This window comes from Monodon monoceros, unplaced genomic scaffold, assembly GCF_005190385.1.
Source record: "Monodon monoceros isolate NGI ecotype Baffin Bay Population unplaced genomic scaffold, NGI_Narwhal_1 Super_Scaffold_12, whole genome shotgun sequence".
Lineage (NCBI taxonomy): Eukaryota > Metazoa > Chordata > Mammalia > Artiodactyla > Monodontidae > Monodon > Monodon monoceros.
The window spans coordinates 153380932-153403587 of record NW_021703768.1 but is presented as its reverse complement, the minus strand read 5'-3'; the positions used below and the strand labels follow the sequence as shown (position 1 = coordinate 153403587).

Sequence of the window (22656 nt, the reverse complement as noted above, 5' to 3'; positions counted from 1 at the left end):
TCTAAGTTATATGCCCCAAATCACATTGATCTAATGTCAAAATTTTGTTCATTTTTGTTCAAATATTCATTTTGTTCAAATGAAAATCACCTTACTTGCAAAAGGAAACAACCTAGTCACATTAAAGAAATTTCTCTACCTCTGGGAAGTTCCCAAAAAAAGGCTTTATCAAAACTTATCAGATGATAATTATGCCTTATAATTCTTTCACTTTGTTTAACTCAGAACACTCAAAATGGTTGGGGATATCTAAACATTGCTTATTTCATTACACCTTGCCAATACAATATTTTTTGACAAAAAGAGTTTAGGGAATTCCCTGGTTGTCCAGTGGTTGGGACTGCACACTTCCACTGCAGGGGACACGGGTTTGATCCCTAGTCAGGGAACTAAGTCCCATATGGCCAAAATTAATTAATTACTTAATTATTTAAAAGTTAGTTTACATGTACTTGAAATCCATTTTCATCAAAAACTTGGAGCTTCAGTTTGGCTCATTTAATTTATTGAACGTGTCCATCAAGTTAATGGCATATCCAAGGGATGAGTATTGAGACTGACTGAAAACAATTATATATATTCATATTTGTGGGGGAAATTTTTTTTTAACTCTCCAAATTCAGGATACCCAGCAGAGGGCTGGAGACCAACCCTCTCTCCCAAGACCGAGTTTAACTAAGTTCAACAAAGCAATGAGAGACTGGAGGCTCTTCATGTTTTGGGTGACTTGATTAATCATCAAAGGGGGTTTCACCTCCATTTGGTGTGTGAGACTTTCTGCACCCCAGGTCAGTGCATCAAGAGGAAGATATGGGGGCTTCCCTGGTGGCGCCGTGGTTAAGAATCTGCCTGCCAATGCAGGGGACACGGGTTTGCGCCCTGGTCTGGGAAGATCCCACATGCCGTGGAGCAGCTAAGCCCACGCGCCACAACTACTGAGCCTGCGCTCTAGAGCCCATGAGCCACAACTACTGAAGCCCGTGTGCCACAACTACTGAAGCCCGCGTGCCTAAAGCCCATGCTCTGCAACAAGAGAAGCCACTGCAATGAGAAGCCTGCGCACCGCAACAGAGTAGCCCCCACTCTCAGCAACTAGAGAAAACCCGCCTGCAGCAGTGAAGACCCAATGCAGCCAAAAATTAAATAAATGAATAAATAAGTTTATTTTTTTTAAAAAGAGGACAAGATATTGGACAAGGAATGAATTGTGGTTCTTCTGTAGAGTGGAAGAAGAAAGAGTGCCTGTGAAACTTGAGGATCTAGAAATCGACTTCCTTAAAATATCTGGGCCTGCCTAGCCCTCCGCAGGACTTCCTGCATACGTATTCCCATTCGAACAACACTAGACTTCGTTTTAGACCGGGGATTGGTATCTTCTTTGAATAAATCTTTACAAATTGCTTCTGTGGTTATTGGTCTATTCAGGATTTCTCCTTCTTGTTGGGGTTTTACAGTTTCTATTCCCTTTGCCTATCATCCATTTCATTAAACTTTTCAAATTTATAAATGTAATACATAGGATTCTCTCAAAATTTAAAAATAATTATACCACTCCCACCCAAATGCTTTACTTAAAGTCCACTTTTCTTTTTCCACACCATGATGAAGGTTTAGGCCGATTTTTCTTTCCCAGCAACTGTCCTCTTGGGTTTTGATGAGAATTTAGAATTTTCAGTCCCAGGCTGTCTCTAGTCTTAATACCTGTATTATAAATTCACAGTCATAATATCATTCTTTTCGGTTTAGCTACACATATATATGCTTTTTTAACTATTTATATGTCCATATTATTTACTGCCCATGAAATAAAGCAGGGAGACAAAGGATTAATATCCAGAATATACGGACCAATAAAACAAAGGCAAACAAAGAAAGTTAAAAGATTTAACAGGCAATTCATAGAAGGAATACTAGGAGACAAACATGAAAAGCTGCTTAACATCTGTAATGAACAACTGCAAACTAAAACAATAAGAGCCCCACCCCACCCAATCTATTTAAATGACCGAACGATGGCGCAGGTGCGGAGAGAGGGGCGCGCTGGCCCGGGATATTTTTCCTGCCGGGAGTAGGTTATAGTTTGGGGTCTATATTATTAATTTCTCGAATGACAGTTTCCTGGGCTTGAGATGACACTTGGTAAGAATTTGTCATGGGTATCTGATATTGACTACAAACTTTTACTCTCAAAGTGACAAGGTTAATGGAGTTGAAAAGCAGCTGAGTTCATTTTATTCTAACGGTTTTATTTACAAAAGAAGTGTAAAACTCGTAATTGTCCACTAATTGTGGACGAAAGATGGGTAACAACGAAAATTTGAGTCCATTACTGAGGAACTGAGGAGCCTTCCCCGAAGGCTCCGGCTGGCACTATCAGGCAATACAACCGGCTCAGAAAGCCCTGTGGCCGGTGTGCGGACCAACCCAACCAATCCCGGAAGCCGCTACCTCCGTCCTGGCTGAAAAGTCAAAATGGCGCCCGTTAGCTCCATGGGCGTGGCCTCGAGCTGGACTCCTCCAATAGGAACGAGAGAGGGTGGAGCACTTTCCCAGCAAGCCTTCTAGCTTGGGGCAGGGCTTCCTGGAGTTTGCGCCCTTCCATTAGTCAAAAATGGAATGGGGGCGTGGGAGGAACCATTCGCGGAGACTCTTGGTAGGGTCGTCGCCGTAGCAACACGCTGAGCTACCTGGGAGAGGCCTCTAGAGTCTGACCCAAGGCCCCTGCCGCCCACGTGCGGCTGTGACCTCCCGGGGCCAGGGCCCGGCTGGCTGCGATCTCCAGTTTGTCCGCGCTCCGAGCAGACCGCCTCCATTGTTCCGCGTCCAGCCTCCTCACCCCGGGCTACACTCAGTCCACTAACGAAGCTGTCCCCGCTTCTGTCCTCCAGCTTCCAAGTGCCAGATGATGGAGGAGCGTGTCAACCTGATGCACATGATGAAACTCAGCATCAAGGTCTTGCTCCAGTCCGCCCTGAGCCTGGGCCGCAGCCTGGATGCAGACCATGCCCCCTTGCAGCAGTTCTTTGTAGTGATGGAGCACTGCCTCAAACATGGGCTGAAAGGTGAGCCTGAGGGCGGGGTCGGGGGCTTGAAAAATTCGGGCTAGCTGTTTCCCAGCATCATCAGTGCCAAACGTTGTTCTGGGTGCTGGTGTTGTTCTTGTGCACACAAGACAAACAGTGCACAAGACAAACAAGGTCCCTGCCCACAAGATGCGACATTCTAGAGCAGCGCTGTCCAATAGAAATGCCATGCAAGCCACATGTGTAATTTCTAATGTTCTAGTAGACACGTTTTAAAAAACGGAAAAGAAACAGATGAAATTACTTTTAGTAATTTATCCCAATATAGCCAAAATATTATCATTTTGACACATATAATCAGTATAAACCTTACTAATGAGATATTTTGCATTCTTTTCTACACTGAGGCTTAAAAATCCACCGTGTGTTTTATACTTACAGCACATCTCAGTTGCACTGGCTACATTTCAGTAGCACTTGTGGCTAGTGACTACCTTGGACAGCACAGTTCTAGAAGAGGAGACAGACAACAAACTCAGAAGCAAACATAATTACAAAATGCTACAAATTCAGGGACGCAAAATAGGTTAAATGATAGAGAATAAAGGGAAAAACCTTTCAACTAGGGTGAGAGGCGAAGGTCTTTCTGGGGAGGTAAAATGTGAGCTGAGACCTAAAAGAGAAGGAGTCAACCTTGCAAATGTTTGGGGCAAGAGCCTTCCTAGAAAGACAGAACAAAACAGGAGCGAAGTCCTGAGGGGGACCAACCTTGGTTTCAGGAAGACACCAGGTAACTGAGGCATGCTGAGAAGGAGTAGGTGAGGTCAGGGCAGTTGGGATGGGCTGGATCACAGTAGGTCTTTATAGGTCAGGTGAGGAGCTGGATTTTATTCTAAGAGTATTTAGAGGATTTTCAGCAAGGGAAAAACAAGATCTAACTTACATTTGTAAAAGAACTTCCAGCTATGTGGAGGACAGATTAGAAAGGTGGGGAGGTGACGGTATTAGGAGCAGGGAAACCCATTAGGAGATTATTGCAGCAGTTCAGATGAGGGATGGTGGTGATGATTTGAAATCAAGAATTGACTTGTTTTATTTCATGGTCAATAAATACTTGAAAGAAAGAGCCTAGTGGGTATATCAGAGAAACCCTTTCATTAGAGGAAGGGAGAGCTCATTTGGTACCTGGCCTTTCCCAGTCCCCAAGACTGAATCAGAATGAGTAAGCAGTGCAGCTCCACAGCATTCATTTGGCTTTTGGGAGAGAGACTGTGGGACCCTGAAGACATTTTGCAACCTGTTCTTATGAATAACACTTCTGTTTTCCCTTTTAGTTAAGAAGAGTTTTATTGGCCAAAATAAATCTTTCTTTGGTCCTTTGGAGCTGGTGGAGAAACTTTGTCCAGAAGCATCAGATATAGCCACTAGTGTCAGAAATCTGCCAGAATTAAAGTGAGTGAGAAGTAGTTACATCAATTTGATGTTTTAAGAAAACTTCTTTGTATTTATCAATTTCTCTATTCCTTGCTGATAAAGCGTTTTCTAATTTAGAACAAATTGTAGCAAAAGCTACACTCTACTTAGACTTTAGTCCCAGCTCTGCTGCTCATTCTCCACATAAGCTTGAGAAAATTTGCCCCTCTCTGAGCCACAGTTTCCTTTTCTTTAAAATGGGGACAGTGATTGCGTGTCATACAAGGTCAAATAGTGAAAAGGTGTTGTCACCCAAAGAGCAGTTACAGGAGGAAAAAGAGTTGTTACACTCCTGGAATTGCTGCTTCATATGCACCTGGGTGCTTTGTGACCACCTAGAGGGGTGGGATAGGGAGGGTGGGAGGGAGATGCAAGAAGGAGGAGATATGGGGATATATGTATATGTATAGCTGATTCACTTTGTTATAAAGCAGAAACTAACACACCATTAAAAAGCAATTATACTCCAATAAAGATGTTAAAAAAAAAAAAAAGACAGATGCACCTGGGCAGTTTTCTGAATAATACAGTTTGGAACAGATTTTAGATTCCAGGATAAGAAACATTTGTGGAAAGGCTGGCACTAATGAATTTTGCCTTTTTGCCTTATCTGGGTTTGCCCTTGGGATCCCTATGTATAGGCTCAAAATAAAAAACTGAATGGAACACGAAAAGGTGTATCGTGGAATCTGCATTGAGAAGGGGCCCTGGAGATCCTTAGGCCAATGCAAAAGTTCTCCCGGCAGAGTCTTTCACAGGGGACTCAACTGTCCAGCCTCTGTTTGACCTTCTCCTGCAGAGCCAGCTTATTCCATTTTTAGATAATAATAATAGCCACCATAATTAACTAAGGGCCTGCCATGTGCCAGGCATTGTGCTAAGGACATTTCATTATCTCGTTTTATCCTCCACAAATCCCTAGGAACTAAGCTGTTGGTGTCCCCATCTACAAGTGCAGAAACTGAGACTCAGAGTAGTTAAGTAACTCACTCAAGGTCCCTCGGCAAGGGAGTGGTGGAACCAGGAAGAAAACAGGTCTGCTGGTCTCTGAAGCCCTCTAAATCCCACTAAACCCTCTAAATCCCACTAAACTCCATCTTTGCTGAGCCCTGTGCATTCATAGGACTTAAGCCTTCTGTCTCTGTCCCTGGTTCATCCCTCTGGGCCTATACCACCTAAGGTGAGAACCTTTAGCAGGCGACAACCTTTCATATATTTATTTGGTGACCCTCTCATGAGCCTCCTACGTCTTCTGCCTTGTTTCTTCAGTTCTTTTTTTTTTTTTTTTTTTTGGTGGTATTGGGTCTTCATTGCAGTGTGTGGGCTTCTCACTGCAGTGGCTTCTCGTTGCAGAGCACGGGCTCTAGGCACACAGCCTTCAGTAATTGTGGCTCGTGGGTTCTAGAGCGCAGGCTGATCAGTTGTGGCACACAGGCTTCGTTGCTCCGTGGCATGTGGGATCTTCCCGGACCAGGGATCGAACCCGTGTCCCCTGCATTCTTAACCACTGCGCCACCAGGGAAGTCCCTTCATTTGTTCTTTATGTGGTCCTATTGTCCATTCCCTTCCAGCAAGCTCACTCCCTCAAGAGTACAGCACTAGACTGTGTCTCTGGGTGGTTTGGTTGGATGGAGCAGGGCTCTCCCTCCTCCTGCACTCAGGCTATTTCCACTTAGGCACAGGAGGCATTTTTGAAGTCTTGTTGTGCTAACAAAGAGCTTGTTGTCAGCTAAACTCACTGCTTCTGTTCCCTGTGGATGCTAAACAGGTAACTAGCTTAAGTACCAAAATCCTCCCTCTGTCTGCCAAAAAGGAAATACATAGTAGCTCCCTCCTCTTGACGACTCTGGAGGAGTAGCCTTGTTGGGAGCCATGTGAGAAAAGGCTACTGCTTTGCTCTATAAAGAGCTGCAGTGTTTTTACTATTTCATTAAATAGTAACAAAAGTTCTAAAATTTCTGCAGTATTTTGGAAGTTATGACCAGAATTTTTTTTGAGGGTAGAGACTATTTGCTCTAAGGTGGTTTGAAACTTGCGTGATGAACTTTGCATCCTGAGAGACATCTCTCTAGAGTTTAATGTCCTTGTCTAATTGAGATAAAAATATCTTTTACAGTATGGCCTATCACCCAAAATATTTCGTTGTTTTCATGTCATGGTTTATTATTAAACAAACTGTTACACAATGAATAAGTTACACTTAAGATTGGCGCTTAAACCCAGATAACAGACAAAGCTTGTCTCTCTCTTTTTTGAAAATTAAAAACAACCTTTTTGGGGACTTCCCTGGTGGCACAGTGGTTAAGACTCTGCCTGCCAATGCAGGAAACATGGGTTCGATCCCTGGTCTGGGAAGATCCCACATGCCGCGGAGCAACGAAGCCTGTGTGCCACAACTACTGAGCCTGTGCTCTAGAGCCCATGCGCCATAACTACTGAAGTGCACACGCCTAGAGCCCAGGCTCTGCAACAAGAGAAGCCACCGCAATGAGAAGCACGCGCACTGCAACGAAGAGTAACCTCCCTTCACCGCAACTCGAGAAAGCCCGCGCGCAGCCAAAAATAAATAAATTCTAAAAAAAATAAAATAACCCAAAAAACAACCTTTTTTCTTATTACATAACTTTTTTTTTTTTTTTTTGCCGTACGCGGGCCTCTCACTGCTGTGGCCTCTCCCGTTGCGGAGCACAGGCTCCAGACGCGCAGACTCAGCGGCCATGGCCCACGGACCTAGCCACTCCGCGGCATGCAGGATCCTCCTGGACGGGGGCACAGAACCCGCGTCCCCTGCATCGGCAGGTGGACTCTCAACCACTGCGCCACCAGGGAAGCCCTACATAACTTTTAATTAAGAAACAAAAAAGGCGCTTCTGTTAGCTTACTACTCAGAAAAAAAACTACAATTAATATCGTGGTCAGTATCCTTTTAGATCCTTTCAGTGCATAGTCAGACAGACAAATAAGATTCTATTTTTATTCCCCTCCACCTCCCCCAGTGGCTTCATTATTGCACTGCTTCTCATGGAAGACAGTTTGGCACTATCCACAAAAACCACCAATACATCTACCCTTTGACCCAGCAATTCCACTTCTAGGAGTTTTATCTCATAAATCTAACACATGAAAATGACACATGTACAGAAATACCTGTTGCAGCATTATTTGTAACAGCGGAAGATTAGAAACAGCCTAGATAAAAACCAGCTAAATAAATTATAGGGCAGTCCAATACTGAAACACTCTAAAGCTATGAAAAAATGAACGAAAAATTCCCTGTGTCTGGAAAGAATTTCAAAATGACAGATATTCAGTGAAATAAGCAAGTTGCAGAACAGCATATATAGCATACTAATTTTTTTGTAAACAGGAGAGAAAAATAGAATTTATATTTTCATGTGCATAAAAATGCTTTGGAAGTGAACCTAAACTAAGAGCAGTATATTGTACAGAGGTGGGGAACTGGGGGAAAAAATCAAGTATTAAACTGTACGTACTGTTTTGTGGCTTTTTTTCCCATTTAATATTAGATTTTAAACCTTTTGCCATAATAGTCATCCACATCATTTTTGTATAGCTCCTCCCACTTTGCTCTTTGTGGTTGTCTTCAAATTCTCATTATCCAAACAGTGCAGTGGTGACCACCCCCAAACATACGTCTTTGTGTACCTCCTAAATTATTTCCTTATATTACTAGATGTAGAATTTTGATAACCTACTGTCATTAAATTGCCTGCTAGAAGAATTGTACCAGTTGGCACTCCCACCAAGCAGCACATGTCAGTGTCCATTTTTCCTATCATGCCAACATCAGATGTCTTTTTTTTTTCCTACTTTATTTCCTTTCTTTTTTACTCTGGCTTTATATCATTTATTGAAGGGAGAAGGGGGGAATCCAGTCTTTTGTATTGATTAAGTTGGGTGCCCTCTGACCCTTTGAGGCTGATATTGATTACAGCAGTACCTCTAATACTCTCTTGGGTGTTACAAATGCAGTTACTCTGCTTGGAACAGGATCTTTTTTTCCTTAAATAATGTTAGGTCTACAATTGGGAGGCCTTTTCTTTTAATGTTTAAAACAGATCTTTTCAAAATCACGCCTTTGAGATTGGTTGCACAACAGCATGAATGTATCTAACAGTACTGAACAGTACGGTTAAAAATGGGTAAGGTGGTAAACTTTATGTTATGTGTATTTTACCACATCAGAAATAAAATTGTACCTTTGAGCTAATGCCCTAGAAATCTTATGAGACTTCAACCCTTTAACAACTACGTTCTATATTCGTCTTTTGAAAGAAAATTTATCCGTCATACAATCTAACCTGGTATTTCCTGACTCCCTGTGAAATTTTATGAATACATGCAAAGTTTTATCTAATTGTATTTGTTCCAGAAATTAGATGTTTGTGGCTTAAATTTTTTTTCCTGTTTTTTTTTGGGGGGGTGGTGCAGAATACATGCCCCATGATACAGACTTCAAACAGTACCCAAAAGAATGCAATGAGCCATTTCCTCAGCCTTCCCAGACAGTGCGCTCCTCCAGCCCCCAGGGCAGCTCTATTACAGCGTTCTCTGCATTCACCAGCATATGTATGCGTGAACATGTGTTTCTCCTTGGCTAAGTTGTTTTTTTTCCCTTTGTTTTTTGTTGTTATTATTGTTATGCCATAATAGTTTGATTCTCTGTTTGAATTCCAGGACAGCTATGGGAAGGGGCAGAGCTTGGCTTTATCTTGCACTCATGCAGAAGAAACTGGCAGATTATCTGAAAGTGCTTGTAGACAATAAACATCTCTTAAGGTATTTCATCACCTATCTTTGCTTAGCTTTTGCTTCGTAATTAGAACACAGTTCTGTATATCATTCGGAATTAAAACAAGAATGTATATTGTACAGTTTTTATTCAAATTATTATTAAGTGTAACTATTCTGTGGCTTAGTTTTAAAATAGCAGTATTTTATTTTTTGAGCACTGATGTCTGAAAGTCTTTATGAATGAAGATGTATATTTTCATTTTGAAAAGTCATTTTGAAGATAGTTCTTCAAAAATACCTAAGATTAGGCACCCTGACAGCGTACTCCATTAAGTTTCAACAAAATGGTATTTGATTGGATGATAATAGGGGAAAAATGACTTGAACTAGATTCAGTGGGCAATTTTAAAGTATAAAACCCTGCTTTTTGTAAGGGAACATATCTAGATTACCTGTTTTAGGATTCCACATTCAGTTTGTAAACTTTTATATCTCTTGGCATCAGTAAAGACGAACTGTCTATCTCTGAAATTTATGACTGGGTTCATTTTTTATATTTATAACTCTATAAACAAAAGTAACCAATATAAGAGGAATTTTCTCCAGGATATGATCATTTACAAGGAACAGATCTCTCCAGAGATAATTCTTTTACCTAACTGAAATTAAAATGTCTTTTACAGTCACCCAAAATTTTCTATTGTTTTCAAGTCATGGCTTATTATTGAACATATCTTTTCATGATAAATATGGGTTTCAAATAGTTCACGTACTTTGTACTCTTCTTTGAGTACTGTTATACTGAGTAACTCTGAGGTACAGATTTTGTTCTAAACAACTAATTCTTAGGATAATAAGTTCTCATGTACTCATACACACAATGGTAAATTAGCTAATCACTGGTGACCAGAGCAGTAATGGTTGGAGCCTCACTGTAATGGCTGAGGTGACTTGGAGGCAAGGAAGTAAAAGCAGCCAGTGTTGTTCCATGGGACACAGGGAAGAGGGAAGAGTTTTATCCTTGGATGGGTGGTGGGGGAGGCTGTGGGATCCCACTTTATGTTGACATGAATGTAAGTGTAGAAGTAGTTCATAGCAACACAAAAGAAGGAGCCAGAGTGGACAGGAGGGGCAGAGTGATGTTCAGGAACACAGGAGCCAAGAGATGAGGAGGACTGGGCTCCAGGGTCCAAACAGAGGAGTTAATCCTAGACCAGAGGTAGGAGGAGTCCATTTTAAGCCACAGGAAGAGAGGAGAGGCCAGAGAAGAGATAGCAGCACTTAAAGTGGGAGAGGAAATAGAAGGAAGAAGGGAATTCACACAAGGGAGCCTCTGGCTCCTGATGAAGTTGGCAGCCAGGCCATGAGCTAAGAGGTGAAAAGGCAGAGTAGGTCCAAGAGAAGGGTGGTGAAGGTGTTCCTGTTGTATCAATCTCTTTCAGTGAGTTCTATGAGCCTGAGGCATTAATGATGGAGGAAGAAGGGATGGTGATTGTTGGTCTGCTGGTGGGACTCAATGTGCTTGATGCCAACCTCTGTTTAAAAGGAGAAGACTTGGATTCTCAGGTAAAATGGGAATTTTGACTCCAGATCGAATGCCTTGTCTGGGCCAGGGATTTTACATAGGATCTGCAGACATATGCTGAACCTAAGGAAGGGGCAGATGGCAGGGGGCATCTGGCACAGGGCTGTGCAAGGTGCTGTGCTGGACCAGAGTGGGGAGCAGCTGGCAAAGGTCTTGGGGAAGGGTGAAAAATAGCTTGGGCAAAGGCACAGAGGCACACACAGAGAGCATGGCGTGTTTGGGAACGGGAAACAGTTATCCATGGCTAGAACACAGGATGCTCGATGAGTGAAGTGAAGGTAGAGGCTGGCCCAATTGTTAGGCCATCAGTGCCATGTTAGAGGCTTTAGTTTTTGTCCCTGGAACTTTGGAACTTAAAAACCTTTGGAGGTATTTAAGCAGTACACTGAAATGATCAGGCCTGGGATTGAGAAAGATCAAGCTAGCAACCATCCAGTTCATGAGTTAGAAGCAGCCAAGAATAGGGAAAGCAAAAACATTGAGCAGACAAGTCTGGAAGCCCCGGGTTGCATGAGGAATGGGAAAATAGACTCGGGAGAGATTTGGGAAGTCAGATGGTAAAATGGAGCACAAATGAAAGTAGGCAGTAAGATGCAGAGTGCCCCATGGGGTGGGACAGCCCTCTTGACCAGGGCTGAGACCTAAACTCGTGGTGGCAGGGGCAGTAAGTCACGACACCCTGCCCCACCCTCACCTCCACCTCTTCAGGGCATCTGTAACTGGGCAGTGGCCCAGGCTTCTTCCCACTACATGTTTGGACATGAATCTAAAGCTTCCCCAATCCCTCCGTGACCAGGTCAGCTTTTTTTATTGTAACCTTTCCTCTCTTTTTTTTTTTTTTCTAGTAGTTTTCTTGTTTTTGCCTGTTAAATATTTTTCAAAAAATACAAAGAAGTTTTTTTGAAAAGAAACAAAATATCACATATAAAATCCCATTGCACAGAAAGAGCTAATTCAGTGTTACATTTCAGGATACATCCTTGAAGCACATGAAGAAAGGTGTATGTGTGTATTTATATTTCAGAGACAGATGTTTGGAGTTCTCTTTTTTCATTAAACCAAAATATGATTATTCCAAGCACACCATTTTGCAATTTTTTTAATAATATGTTCCACATAGCTCTTGATGTCAAGAGATATAAACCATTTTAAACAAATGATAGTAATCCATTTTATGAATGTACCATAATTTATTTAACCAATACTTATTAATGTAAGTTGTTTCCATGTTACAACAATAATGTTATAAACATCCTCATACTTCTTTTTACTCTTATCTGTTTATTTTCTTAGGTTAAGTTTTGAGATTGCTGTGTCAGAGTATACACATTCTGCATGAGTGTTGTGATTACATGTGAGCATTCTTGGTCTTTTTTAATCTGAGAGAAAAACAACTCTTCATCTCAAATTTATATTTTTGAGAACTAGGAAGATAAACTATTTTTTTCATGTTTTATTTGCCATTGGTGGTTCACCTGTTCATATCCTTTGCCCATTTTTTTGAGTTTTCCACCTTTTTCCACTCCTTTATTATTGATTAAGGATATTTACCATTTGTCAGAATATTTGTTATAAATTTTTTTTTTCTGCTGTCTTGGGGCTTGTTTTCCCTGTAGACTTTTTTTTTTTTTTTTGCCGGTCATAGTTAATGGACTTTTCCTTTATACCTTCTAAGGTATTGTGCTTAGAAGGTCCTTCCACGTCTAAAAATTAACCTAATTTTTTAAATCACATGTATATTTTTTACATTTAAATGATCTGCCTGTTATTCGTTTTGACATAGTGTGAAGTAGAAGTCTAGATTTCTTATATAAGTACAGTAGTAAACTATTACTACAGTAGTAGTAAAGTTTTCTCAATATCATGTATCAAATATTATTTCCCTACTAATTTGAAATTCCACCTTTATCATGTGTTGAAATATCCATTATGTTCTGAGGCTTATTTCTGGACTCTCTGTTTAGTCTCTGGATCTTTTTATTTCTATGCCAGTAACGTAGTCTTTTAATTACCAAAGCTCTGGCAGTTCACCTCCTGCCTACTTTGTTGTACTTCTTTTTCAGATATAGTTGAGGCTGTCCATTCTGCCAGAGGACCTTGAACATCATTTTGTCAGATTCCAAAATAAAAATTTAATTGGGATTTTTATTAAGTAATAGATGTGATTGAGCCCCCTGGCCTATTCTTATCTTTAATACCTCTTGTATGTCACCATAAATTATGAGTATTTGCTATTGCACCCTGAGGGATCCTCTTTCTCATGTTTAGAAAGTACTGTTCTATTCTAGCTTACTTTATATTTTTATTTAAAAATGAACATTGAATGCTATCAAATAACTTTTTTGGCATCTATTGAGATGTCATATCCATTTTTAACCCATAATAATAATTGAATCAATTCTTAGGTTTCCTATTGTAATATCATAAAATAAACCTTACTTGGTCATCGTGCGTTATTCTTGTAGTATACTCCTAGATTTAATATGTCTGTGGTTTATTTGGAAATTTTGTATTTCTCCTTAAAAGTGACACTGGCCTGAATTTTCCTTTTCTGTACTGTCTTTGTCACTTTTCAGTGTCAGGATTGTATAACCTCATAAAATAAACTGGATGATATTCTTTTCTTTCTTGCTTTCTACAACAGTTTATTAGAGCAGGAAATATTTTTCTTTAAAGGTTTGTTAAAACTGGCTAGTGTGACAGTTTCAGCTTTATGCAAGAGCTTTATGGTCCTCATGCTTTGACCACTTTAATTTTTTGCATAGCTTTGGTCAATTTATTGGTTTCCTAAGTCTTAGAAAAAGTTTTAGTCATTTATATTTTTCCAGAAATCATTTGTTTCATTCAGATCTATTAGTTGCATGAGAGTATTTTCTTACAGCTTTTTAAAATCTCACTTTTCTAAATTGTAATACTTGGTAGAGATTTGTCTACTGTGTTGAGCTCGAAGAACCAGGTCTTGCTTTTACACATCACTTCTGCTTTGAGAGGAGAGATTTGTTTCCTAGTCCATTAATTTCTACTTTGGGTATTCTTTCTCATTCCTTCTATTGTTGCTTTTTTTCCAGTCAAATATATATTTCTTTTTAAATTATTTTTGTATTACAAAAGAAATGCATGGTTGTTGAAAAGAAGTTAAGCAATTACAGAAGAATGTAAAGTGAAAAGTGAAATTCAAGCTCCCCTTCTCCTCTCCCCCTTCAGTCCCAGTCTTGTCCCCACAGATAATGGTAAAAATTTGAGGGACTGTTTCTACTTTTCCTATGCATTTATGTATACATAGGTTTTGTTTTTAATTAAATCTTTTCTGGTTTTCTGTTGCAGTGTAACAAATTAACAGTCACCTAAATGATTACAGTCCCTCGTATTTGAGGGATGGCTGAGCTCAGCACGGTGACTCTTAAGCATGCCTGTGATCACAGGCAGTTGGTGGCTGGGGCTGGAGTGGCTGAAGGCATATGCACTCTCACTCTCTGTCCTCTGGGCTGAGAAGGCTCAGGGAGCTGAGGCTGGAGCAGCAGGGGCTTCTTGGGCATCTCTGTCTACACGTGGTCTCTCCACTTGGTCTCCAGTGTGGTGCCTCAAGGTTAGCCAGACTTTTCCCATGGAAGCTCAGAACTTCAAAGGTATATGCCCAAGGGAAAGAGCCAGGAGGAAGCTTGTACTGCCTTTGTTAACCTAGCTGCAGAAGTCACAGCATCCTTTCTGCTGCTTTCTGCTCATAAAGACAGGCCTTACTGGCCACCCAGGTTCAAGGGTCAGGAATATAGATTGGTGGGAGGCGCAACAGAGGAGTTGCAGAAAACATCATGTATAGCTTTGGTTTTAACATAAGGGAGGTTACTATAAGGAGTTAATGCTGTACATAGTATTCTTTGAGTTAAAATTTTATCCTGGAGCTTTCTTCATTTCATTACATATTCATTCTCTGCATTCTTTGTTATGGTTGCATAGGGTTCTGCAATATGGCTGTAACATGACTGATTTAAATATTTCTCTATTGATGGACCCAATTTTCCTATATTTCGAAGGAATGGCTGCACTTACACTAGAGTGGATGGTGGCAGACTAGGGCTCTCATTCACTCTCTCTGAAGTGCTTTATTTCTGGACAAAGCCCCTGACTTTGAGATTTTGAGGGGTCTTGGAGCCCCTAGTTCCCCACAGCAGCAGAGAATTTTCCCTGAAATACTGGACCTTTTCACCTCAGTTTGGGGGAAGAAGGAGTCAGAGTTATCAGTTAAGGTCAGAGTTATCAGTTAAGGTCACCACTTTAGAGATACAGGTCTCTTTTTTTTTTATTACTTTGTACCCAAAGAACTTTGTTGATCTTTGTCAACAATTTGATTGTTGAATAAATAAGTAAGTAAAATAAATAAATAAATAAAACTTCAGAATATTCCCTTAAATTCTGATTTTTAGTAAGTTTAGAAGGTGATGGGGTTATTTTTCTTTTGGTTTGTTTGTTTGATTGATTGCTGCTTTAAGCTGGTTAACCTAACTGATTGTCAGGTTATCCTAACAATCCTATTGTTTTATCCTGAGATAGGAAGGTAAATACCCTGAATTTTAAAGACTGTAAGGTTTGTGGAAAGTGCGAAAAGTTATTTTTCACTTAAACTGGTACATTTTATTTCGATCAGGTTGGAGTGATCGATTTTTCTCTCTACATTAAGGATGTGCAGGATCTTGATGGTGGCAAAGAGTAAGTTCTATATTGTATGCTGTTCTTCACGTTTTTAATGAAATTCTGGCAAAGAATGCTCCTTTTTTAAAATTGAGGTATAATTGACATATAACATTATATTAGTTTCAAGTGTACAACATAAAGATCTGATATTTGTATATATTGCAAAATGATCACCACAATAAGTCTAGTTAACATCCATCACCATACGTAGTTACAAAAAATTTCTTTTCTGTGATAAGCATTTTTAGGATCCAGTCTCTTAGCAACTTTCAAATATGCAATACAGTATTATTAACTACATTCACCATGCTGTACATTACATCCCCAGGACTTACTTATTTTATAACTGGAAGTTTGTGCCTTATGGCCCCATTCACCCACTCCCCCACCCCCCCACCTCTGGCAACCACCAGTCCCTGTATCTGTGAGTTTGGTTTTGTGTTTATTTTAGATTCCACGTATAAGTAAGATCATAAGGTATTTGTCTTTCACTGTTTTACTTACTTCGCTTAGCATAATGCCCTCAAAGTCCACTCATGTTGTCAGAAATGGTAGGATTTCCTTTTTTTTTATGGATGAATAGTATTTTATTATATGAATATACCACATACATTGATGGACAGTTAGGTTGTTTCCATATCTCGGCTGTTATAAATAATGCTGCAGTGAACATGGGTGTGCATATACCTTTTCAAGTTAGTTTTCATTTTCTTTGGATAAATACCCAGAAGTGGAATTGCTGGATCATTTAGTAATTCTATTTTTTAATTTTTTGAAGAATTGCCATACTGTTTTTCATAGTGGCTGCACCAATTTACATTCCCACCAACAGTGCACAAGTGTTCCCTTTTCTCTGCATCCTGGCCTACACTTATTACTTCTTGTCTTTTCGGTGATAGCCATTCTAACGGGTATGGCGTGATAGCATACCGTGGTTTTTGATTTGCATTCCCCTGATGATTAGTGATGTTGCATCTTTTCATGTAACTGTTGGCAAAGAATGCTACTTTTGTTTTTGTGTTGTTTGAATTTTTATTTTTTATTTAGCTATTTTTAATTACAGTGGTAATACATTCCTATTCCCATTGTTTAAGGAATTAGGCTCTGTGGAAGAATAGAGAGTACAAGGCAAATTTCCCCATTAACACTATCCCCTCGTCTCCATCTCAGTCCCACTCCCCCTGCTTCTTCAGAGGAAGCTACTCATGCATGACTCCTTCCAAGCCTTTCTTTACTGTCTTGCAGGTATATATTTGTTGGTAGTGTAATTTGCTTTATGGTTTGGATGTAAATGGAAAGGTACTATTATATATTTAAGTTGCCACTAGACTTATTCTTTGATCCTACTGTGTCTTGGGTGTCTTTTCATGCCACATTGTAGCTCTACCTCATCCTTGTTAACAAGAGCATTAAAAGAAGTTATCCTGGAAAAAAAAAAAGAAAAGAAAATAAAGCAAACAATGTATATAACATGCTACCATTTATGTTATAACAAAAAAGACATACACCCATATTTATATGTTGTACTTCCATATACATGGATCATTTCTAGAGAGGCACATCGACCTGAAAAAAGGCCACCTGTGGGGAAGAGGTCAGGAGATAGGCATGGGAGGGAGTTTCACTGTAAACCCTTGCGCTGTGTTTGAATATTTTACCACGTACATCTGTTACCTGTCTTTCACATGTCTTTGTAATGAGAACTCTTCCTTCTCAGTGCCTTGGCAGTGCACCTTACCAAGGAAGGGACCAGCGGGAATCCCATTAATGCTTCATGCACCCACAGTACAAGGATTCACTCACTTGAAATTTAAAATACATTCTTAATGTCAAAAAGAACTGGAAATAAACTGATTATCCACTATTAAGGGAATACAGTCAGCCTTTCAACCTGCAGATGTGGAACCCACCGATATAGAGGGTCAGCTGTGCTATGCCATTTGTATAAGGGACTTGAGCATCTACAGATTTGGGTATCCACAGAGGTTCTGGAACTAGTCCCCCGTGGATACCTAGGGACATCTGCAATTGAATGAATTGTAGAACATCTGAAGTATTCCACACTATGTATTATACAGACATGAAAGCAAAACAAATTTGACCTACTGTATAGTAGATTTAGAGGGATTTCCACAGGTATTATTGAGTGAGAAAAGTATAATACTGAGAAGTATATATATCCCATTTTTTAAAACCCCCAAATTCTCTAATATACATTTTATATTTTAATTGCATATACTATATGTAAAAATATAGATAGATATTATGATTATATACACATAGGATACTCAACAAGCTATCAGTATGTGTTACCTGGGAGAGCTATGTAAAGGGCAGAAAGGTAAAAGAAAAAAATGACTGCACTGACCAGCAAATCCAGCACCTGTGGCATGAACCTGGGTCACATGATCCCATTTATGTACATATGTACGTAAAGAAATTGGTGGGAGGAGCCTAACTTTAAAATGATAAAGTCTTTTTTGCTTTTTTTATAAAGATGTATGAAGTTTTGTTGTGTTGTGTTTTTGCTTTTTGCTTTTTTTTTTTTTTGGCCATGGTGCACAGCTTGCAGGATCTTAGTTCCCTGACCAGGGATTGAACCTACCCCCTTGGCAGTGAAAGTGCGGAGTCCTAACCACTGGACTGCCAAAGAGTTCCCAGAGTCTTTTTTTTTTTTTTTTTTTTTAAATTTATTTTTATTTTTGGCTGCGTTTGGTCTTTGTTGCTGCACGCAGGCTTTCTCTAGTTGCGCTGAGCGGGGGCTACTCTTCGTTGTGGTGCACGGGCTTCTCATAGCAGGCTTTCTCTTGTTGCAGAGGCTCTAGGTGCGCCGGCTGCAGTTGTGGCTCGCGGCTCAGTAGTTGTGGCGCACGGGCTTAGCTGCTCCGCAGCATGTGGGACCTTCCCGGACCAGGGCTCGAACCTGTGTCCCCTGCATTGGCAGGCAGATTCTTAACCACTGCGCCACCAGGGAAGCCCCAGAGTCTTTTTTTTTAACCCAGACTAATCAGCTTTGTGTTTTGAAGAGTCTTGTGGTCTTCTTTTCTGAGGCAGCTTCTTTTCCTTCAGTATAACAAGGGCTGCTTCATCTCCTAACTGGAGAGCCATTTACATGTGGCTTTTGGTGTTTCTACCTTGCCTGCCAGTGGCTTTCTCAAATGCTAGGGGAGAGGTGGGAGGAGCGTCTGCAGGGAGGCTCCTCTCCAGGCAGCCTGTTTCCAGTGTGTCCCATGTCTTCCTAGCCCGCCTTGCTGGTTCAGTTAGGACCGTGCAGACATTACTAAGCTCTGACCATCTCTTGGTTTCCTGATGACATTGGTACTCCTACAAGGTGACTGGAAGGTTGGGGGACAATTAAAAGTATTAACCCTGAGTAAAAAGAATTTCTCTCTTTTTATTATTCTTTTTAAAAGGCATGAAAGAATTACTGATGTCCTTGATCAAAAAAATTATGTGGAAGAACTTAACCGGCACTTAAGGTAGGACTCCCTCCTTTTTCCAGTGTTGCAGTTCATTCTCAGTGCCCGATAATTGCCTCATGGAACCTTTTTGAGTTGCCATATATTTATAACTAACTTTTTTCCAAACCAAGAAAAAAGGTTGTTGTTCAGTGCTCATGTGTACAGACTGTAGAAGTATGATTTCTTGATAAAGAGCTTTGGGGAATCCTTTGATCTTTTGTTCTGTCTAGTTATGCAAATTAGAGAGTAATAAATTAAACCTCTCCACCCCTTAGCCCACCGCAACTTAGTTGGAAATCACTGCATGGGAAGCATTATTGCTGCTGGGAATCAACACACATCCCTCCAATGTTCTGGGCAGGAAAAAGGGGTTGAAAACCACTGGGCTAGACCTTTGAGAACAATTCAATAGTGATAGCAGGTATCTTTATCTTGAATTTTCATTTTAATTGGAAAGCTGCTCCTGTGTTTCATGAAACACTAGTTGTTGCAGGTTTTGATGGAGAGTGGATGGAGATTCTCAGCCTAACGTGTTTGGGAAAAATAATTCTCTCTCTGAACCCTCTTTAGAGAGTACACTGTGCACATTAGCAGTTCTCTGCGGGAGCAGCCTCTCTGGCCCCCAAAGCCAATGAAGCAGGCAAAGGAGCTAGTGTGTTCTTCAGAACATACCTAGGGTATGCTGCTCTGAGCTTTCCTGAGGTGTGATGCTGGCTATTATTTTGAGAGTGAGATTCTTAATCCATGCTTAGTTTATTGAGAACTTTTATAAGGAATAGATGTTGAATTTTATCAAATGCCTTTTAGCATCCATTAAGTTAACATGACTTTTATCCCTTAATCTATTGATGTAATATAGTTTATTAATGGATTTCTTCGTAGGGATAAACTCTACTTGATCATAGCTTTAATAATTTAGTCATTCACTTAACATAGTTGTTCCATAGTTTCCCCTCTGGCATGGTATCAGGGTTATGCAGCTTCACAAAATGAATCAGGAAGCTTTGCCTTGTTTCTGTGCCTGGGAACACCTTCTATTTCGTGAGCATTATTTGCTCCTTGAAAATTTGAAGCTCAAAGCCTGTGTGGAGGCAATACTTTGCCAGCTTTTCAGTTTTTCCTTAGCTGTTAATTCATCTAGCTTTTCTCCTCGTGAGGATATACCTTTTTTGGTAATTTATGTTTTCTAAGGAAAAATAGAAATTTTGTTGATATTTTCTGAGTTATGTAGTTGGTACAGAATTGAAAATGGCATACTCTTAAAACTTATAATTCCTTCCATATGTTTTGTTTTGTTGACTTTTTCATTTTGTGTCAATTTGTATTTTTATTTTTCTCCCACCCAATTCTTGAACCTTGGTTCATTAGCCTTGTCAGGTTTGTTTCTTGGTACCCCCCCTCACCGGCAAAAAGCCCCAGTTTTTGGCAGTAGGGTCTGTTGCCTAAAAGTGCAGGCTCTGGAGCCAGACCACCTGGGTTCATAGGGGTATGAAGTTAAGTGAGTTTTTCAATATAAAGTTATGGTTTCCTCATCTGTAAAACAGATTAACAATAAGATTTGCCTCACAGAATTGTGGGGAGTTGATGCATTTAAAGTGCTTAAAACAAACAGGGCCTGACACATTGTCCAAAAAGAAAACTACTACTATTATTGTTGTGGTTATTATTATTGTTGTTTGTCAAGTCTACATTAGCTTTTTACGTATTTTTCAGTATGAAAGTAGTGCATATTACTTAAAGAATATGTGAAAAATGGGACAAAGTATAAAAAAGATTTAAAAATCACCTTTGATCCTACTACCCAAAAGTACCAATATCTTGTTATGAATATTACTTTAGATATATGACTGCTGGTGCGTTTTGGTTCCCATATATTGTGTTGGGGGAAATGCTGTTTTCTTTCCAGTTGGCTAAACAAGAAATGGGTAGCATATTTGGAGAAAACATTGAAAACTTTTCAGTAAAAAAAAAAAAAATATATATTTAAATATATTTTTTAATATTATAAAAAATACACACAAAACACACAGCTTACATATATATTTAGAATTCTCATCTATGAGTTAATTGGAGACCCTTTGACTCTCCATTTCATACAGGAAATCTAGGAATCTCTATTCTCATTGTTTACAGATTGGGAAAACAGTCAGCTTTTATAAGTTCACATTTACTTAATATTTTCTTTTTTACAGCTGCACAGTTGGGGATCTTCAAACCAAGATAGAAGGGTTGGAAAAGACTAATTCAAAGCTTCAAGAAGAGGTTTGTAACTTATTGAAATTCTTAAAGCAGAATGACCCAAGAAGAGAAATGGTATGGTTGGTATATCTGACCAGAGCTTCTCACTGGTAGGAATGGGAATTGCTAACCTTGGGTTGAGCTGCACACAGGACAGACATTCTCAGAATTTCACATCCTCAGAATGTCCGTGTTCTGCCCTGGCCGGGGCTCCCATGAGCCAGTGCAACGGATCATGAGCCAGTTCTAAGTGACTTAGGTTTTATCACCTCACAGTGGTCCAGTAGAAGACAAGTCGTAGTTGGAAAAGCCCCACTCCTTTTGTGAATGTGCTATCCTCTTCCTCTTTTCCCACCTTTCCTATGATGTAGTGTGTCTCCCGGCTGCCCAGAAGGCACAGGCTCTTTTATGGGGTAAAAGTACCCTCGCCCCCCCATTCCATGTCTCGGCCTCTCAGGAGCTTGGAACCAGTCTCCCCACAGTGTGGTCTTTCTCTGCTTTCTCACTAGGAAGAGAGAGAATGAAAGGACAGGAAGAAGGAGGGCTGAGGCTGAGGAAGAAAGCTTGCTGCCAGCTGCCCGGCAGTCTCCTTGGTGGACACATCTTGTCTCCTGTTAGCAGGAGGGGGGTTGCTCAGCCTTTCTGAGGCTTTCCACAGGTAGCGGTCCTGGCTGCTCGACCCTCCCCACCAAGTCTCACTGGGAAGGAAGAGGGCTGTGAGGGGGGCCGGAGAGTGACCCCCCCACAGTGTGGAGGCAGGTTACAGCCGAAAGGAGAGTCGCAGAGCGCACCTTTGTAACGGAGGACCCAGTTTAAGGCTCACTTTAAACTTCCTGCGCCCTCTTGAGGGGCCAGGCCTGAACAGCTTTCAGGAGAGGAGCTCAGATTTGTAACAGGAGAAAGAAACTCAAAAATGGTCCTAATGGGAGAGACTTCATCACACTTAGAGCTGAAGGACTCGAATTCACCTGGGGGGTGGAGTGGGCCTTTGGGCCTCACTTTCCTCATCTCTAAATTGGGTGATAATTCAACACACTTACAATAGTATTGTAAAGATTAAGTTAGGTTAATACCATATAAATGTGCCTTGCCCAACACTTAGCATGTGGAGGCACTCAAGGAGACCTTAGTTGATTTTATTTTATTTATTTTTTAAATTTATTTATTTTATTTAATTTATTTATTTTTGGCTGCGTTGGGTCTTCGTTGCTGCACACGGGCTTTCTCTAGTTGCGGTGAGTGGGGGCTAGTCTTCATTGTGATGCAGGGGCTTCTCATTGCGGTGGCTTCTCTTGTTGTGGAGCACGGGCTCTAGGCGTGCGGGCTTCAATAGTTGTGGTGCGCGGGCTCAGTAGGTGTGGCTAACGGGCTCTAGAGTGCAGGCTCAGTAGTTGTGGCACACGGGATTAGTTGCTCCGTGGTATGTGGGATC

The 22656-nt window shown here is 40.5% G+C and overlaps 1 protein-coding gene across 5 annotated transcripts in view; it reads left to right on the top strand.

Annotated features, from left to right (window-relative positions):
• RUFY1 (RUN and FYVE domain containing 1) overlaps positions 1-22656 on the top strand; it is a 57498-nt gene that overhangs the window by 6490 nt on the left and 28352 nt on the right. For 4 of the 5 annotated variants that reach the window (XM_029217634.1, XM_029217632.1, XM_029217636.1 and 1 more), the window contains exons 2-8: positions 2889-3062; positions 4358-4475; positions 9195-9296; positions 10694-10817; positions 15479-15540; positions 18939-19004; positions 21179-21248. In XM_029217634.1, coding sequence (XP_029073467.1) covers positions 2889-3062; positions 4358-4475; positions 9195-9296; positions 10694-10817; positions 15479-15540; positions 18939-19004; positions 21179-21248 — 716 coding nt within the window. Of the gene's footprint in view, positions 1-2678; positions 3063-4357; positions 4476-9194; positions 9297-10693; positions 10818-15478; positions 15541-18938; positions 19005-21178; positions 21249-22656 lie in introns of those variants that run through there. The other variant, XM_029217635.1, reaches the window with a different exon arrangement.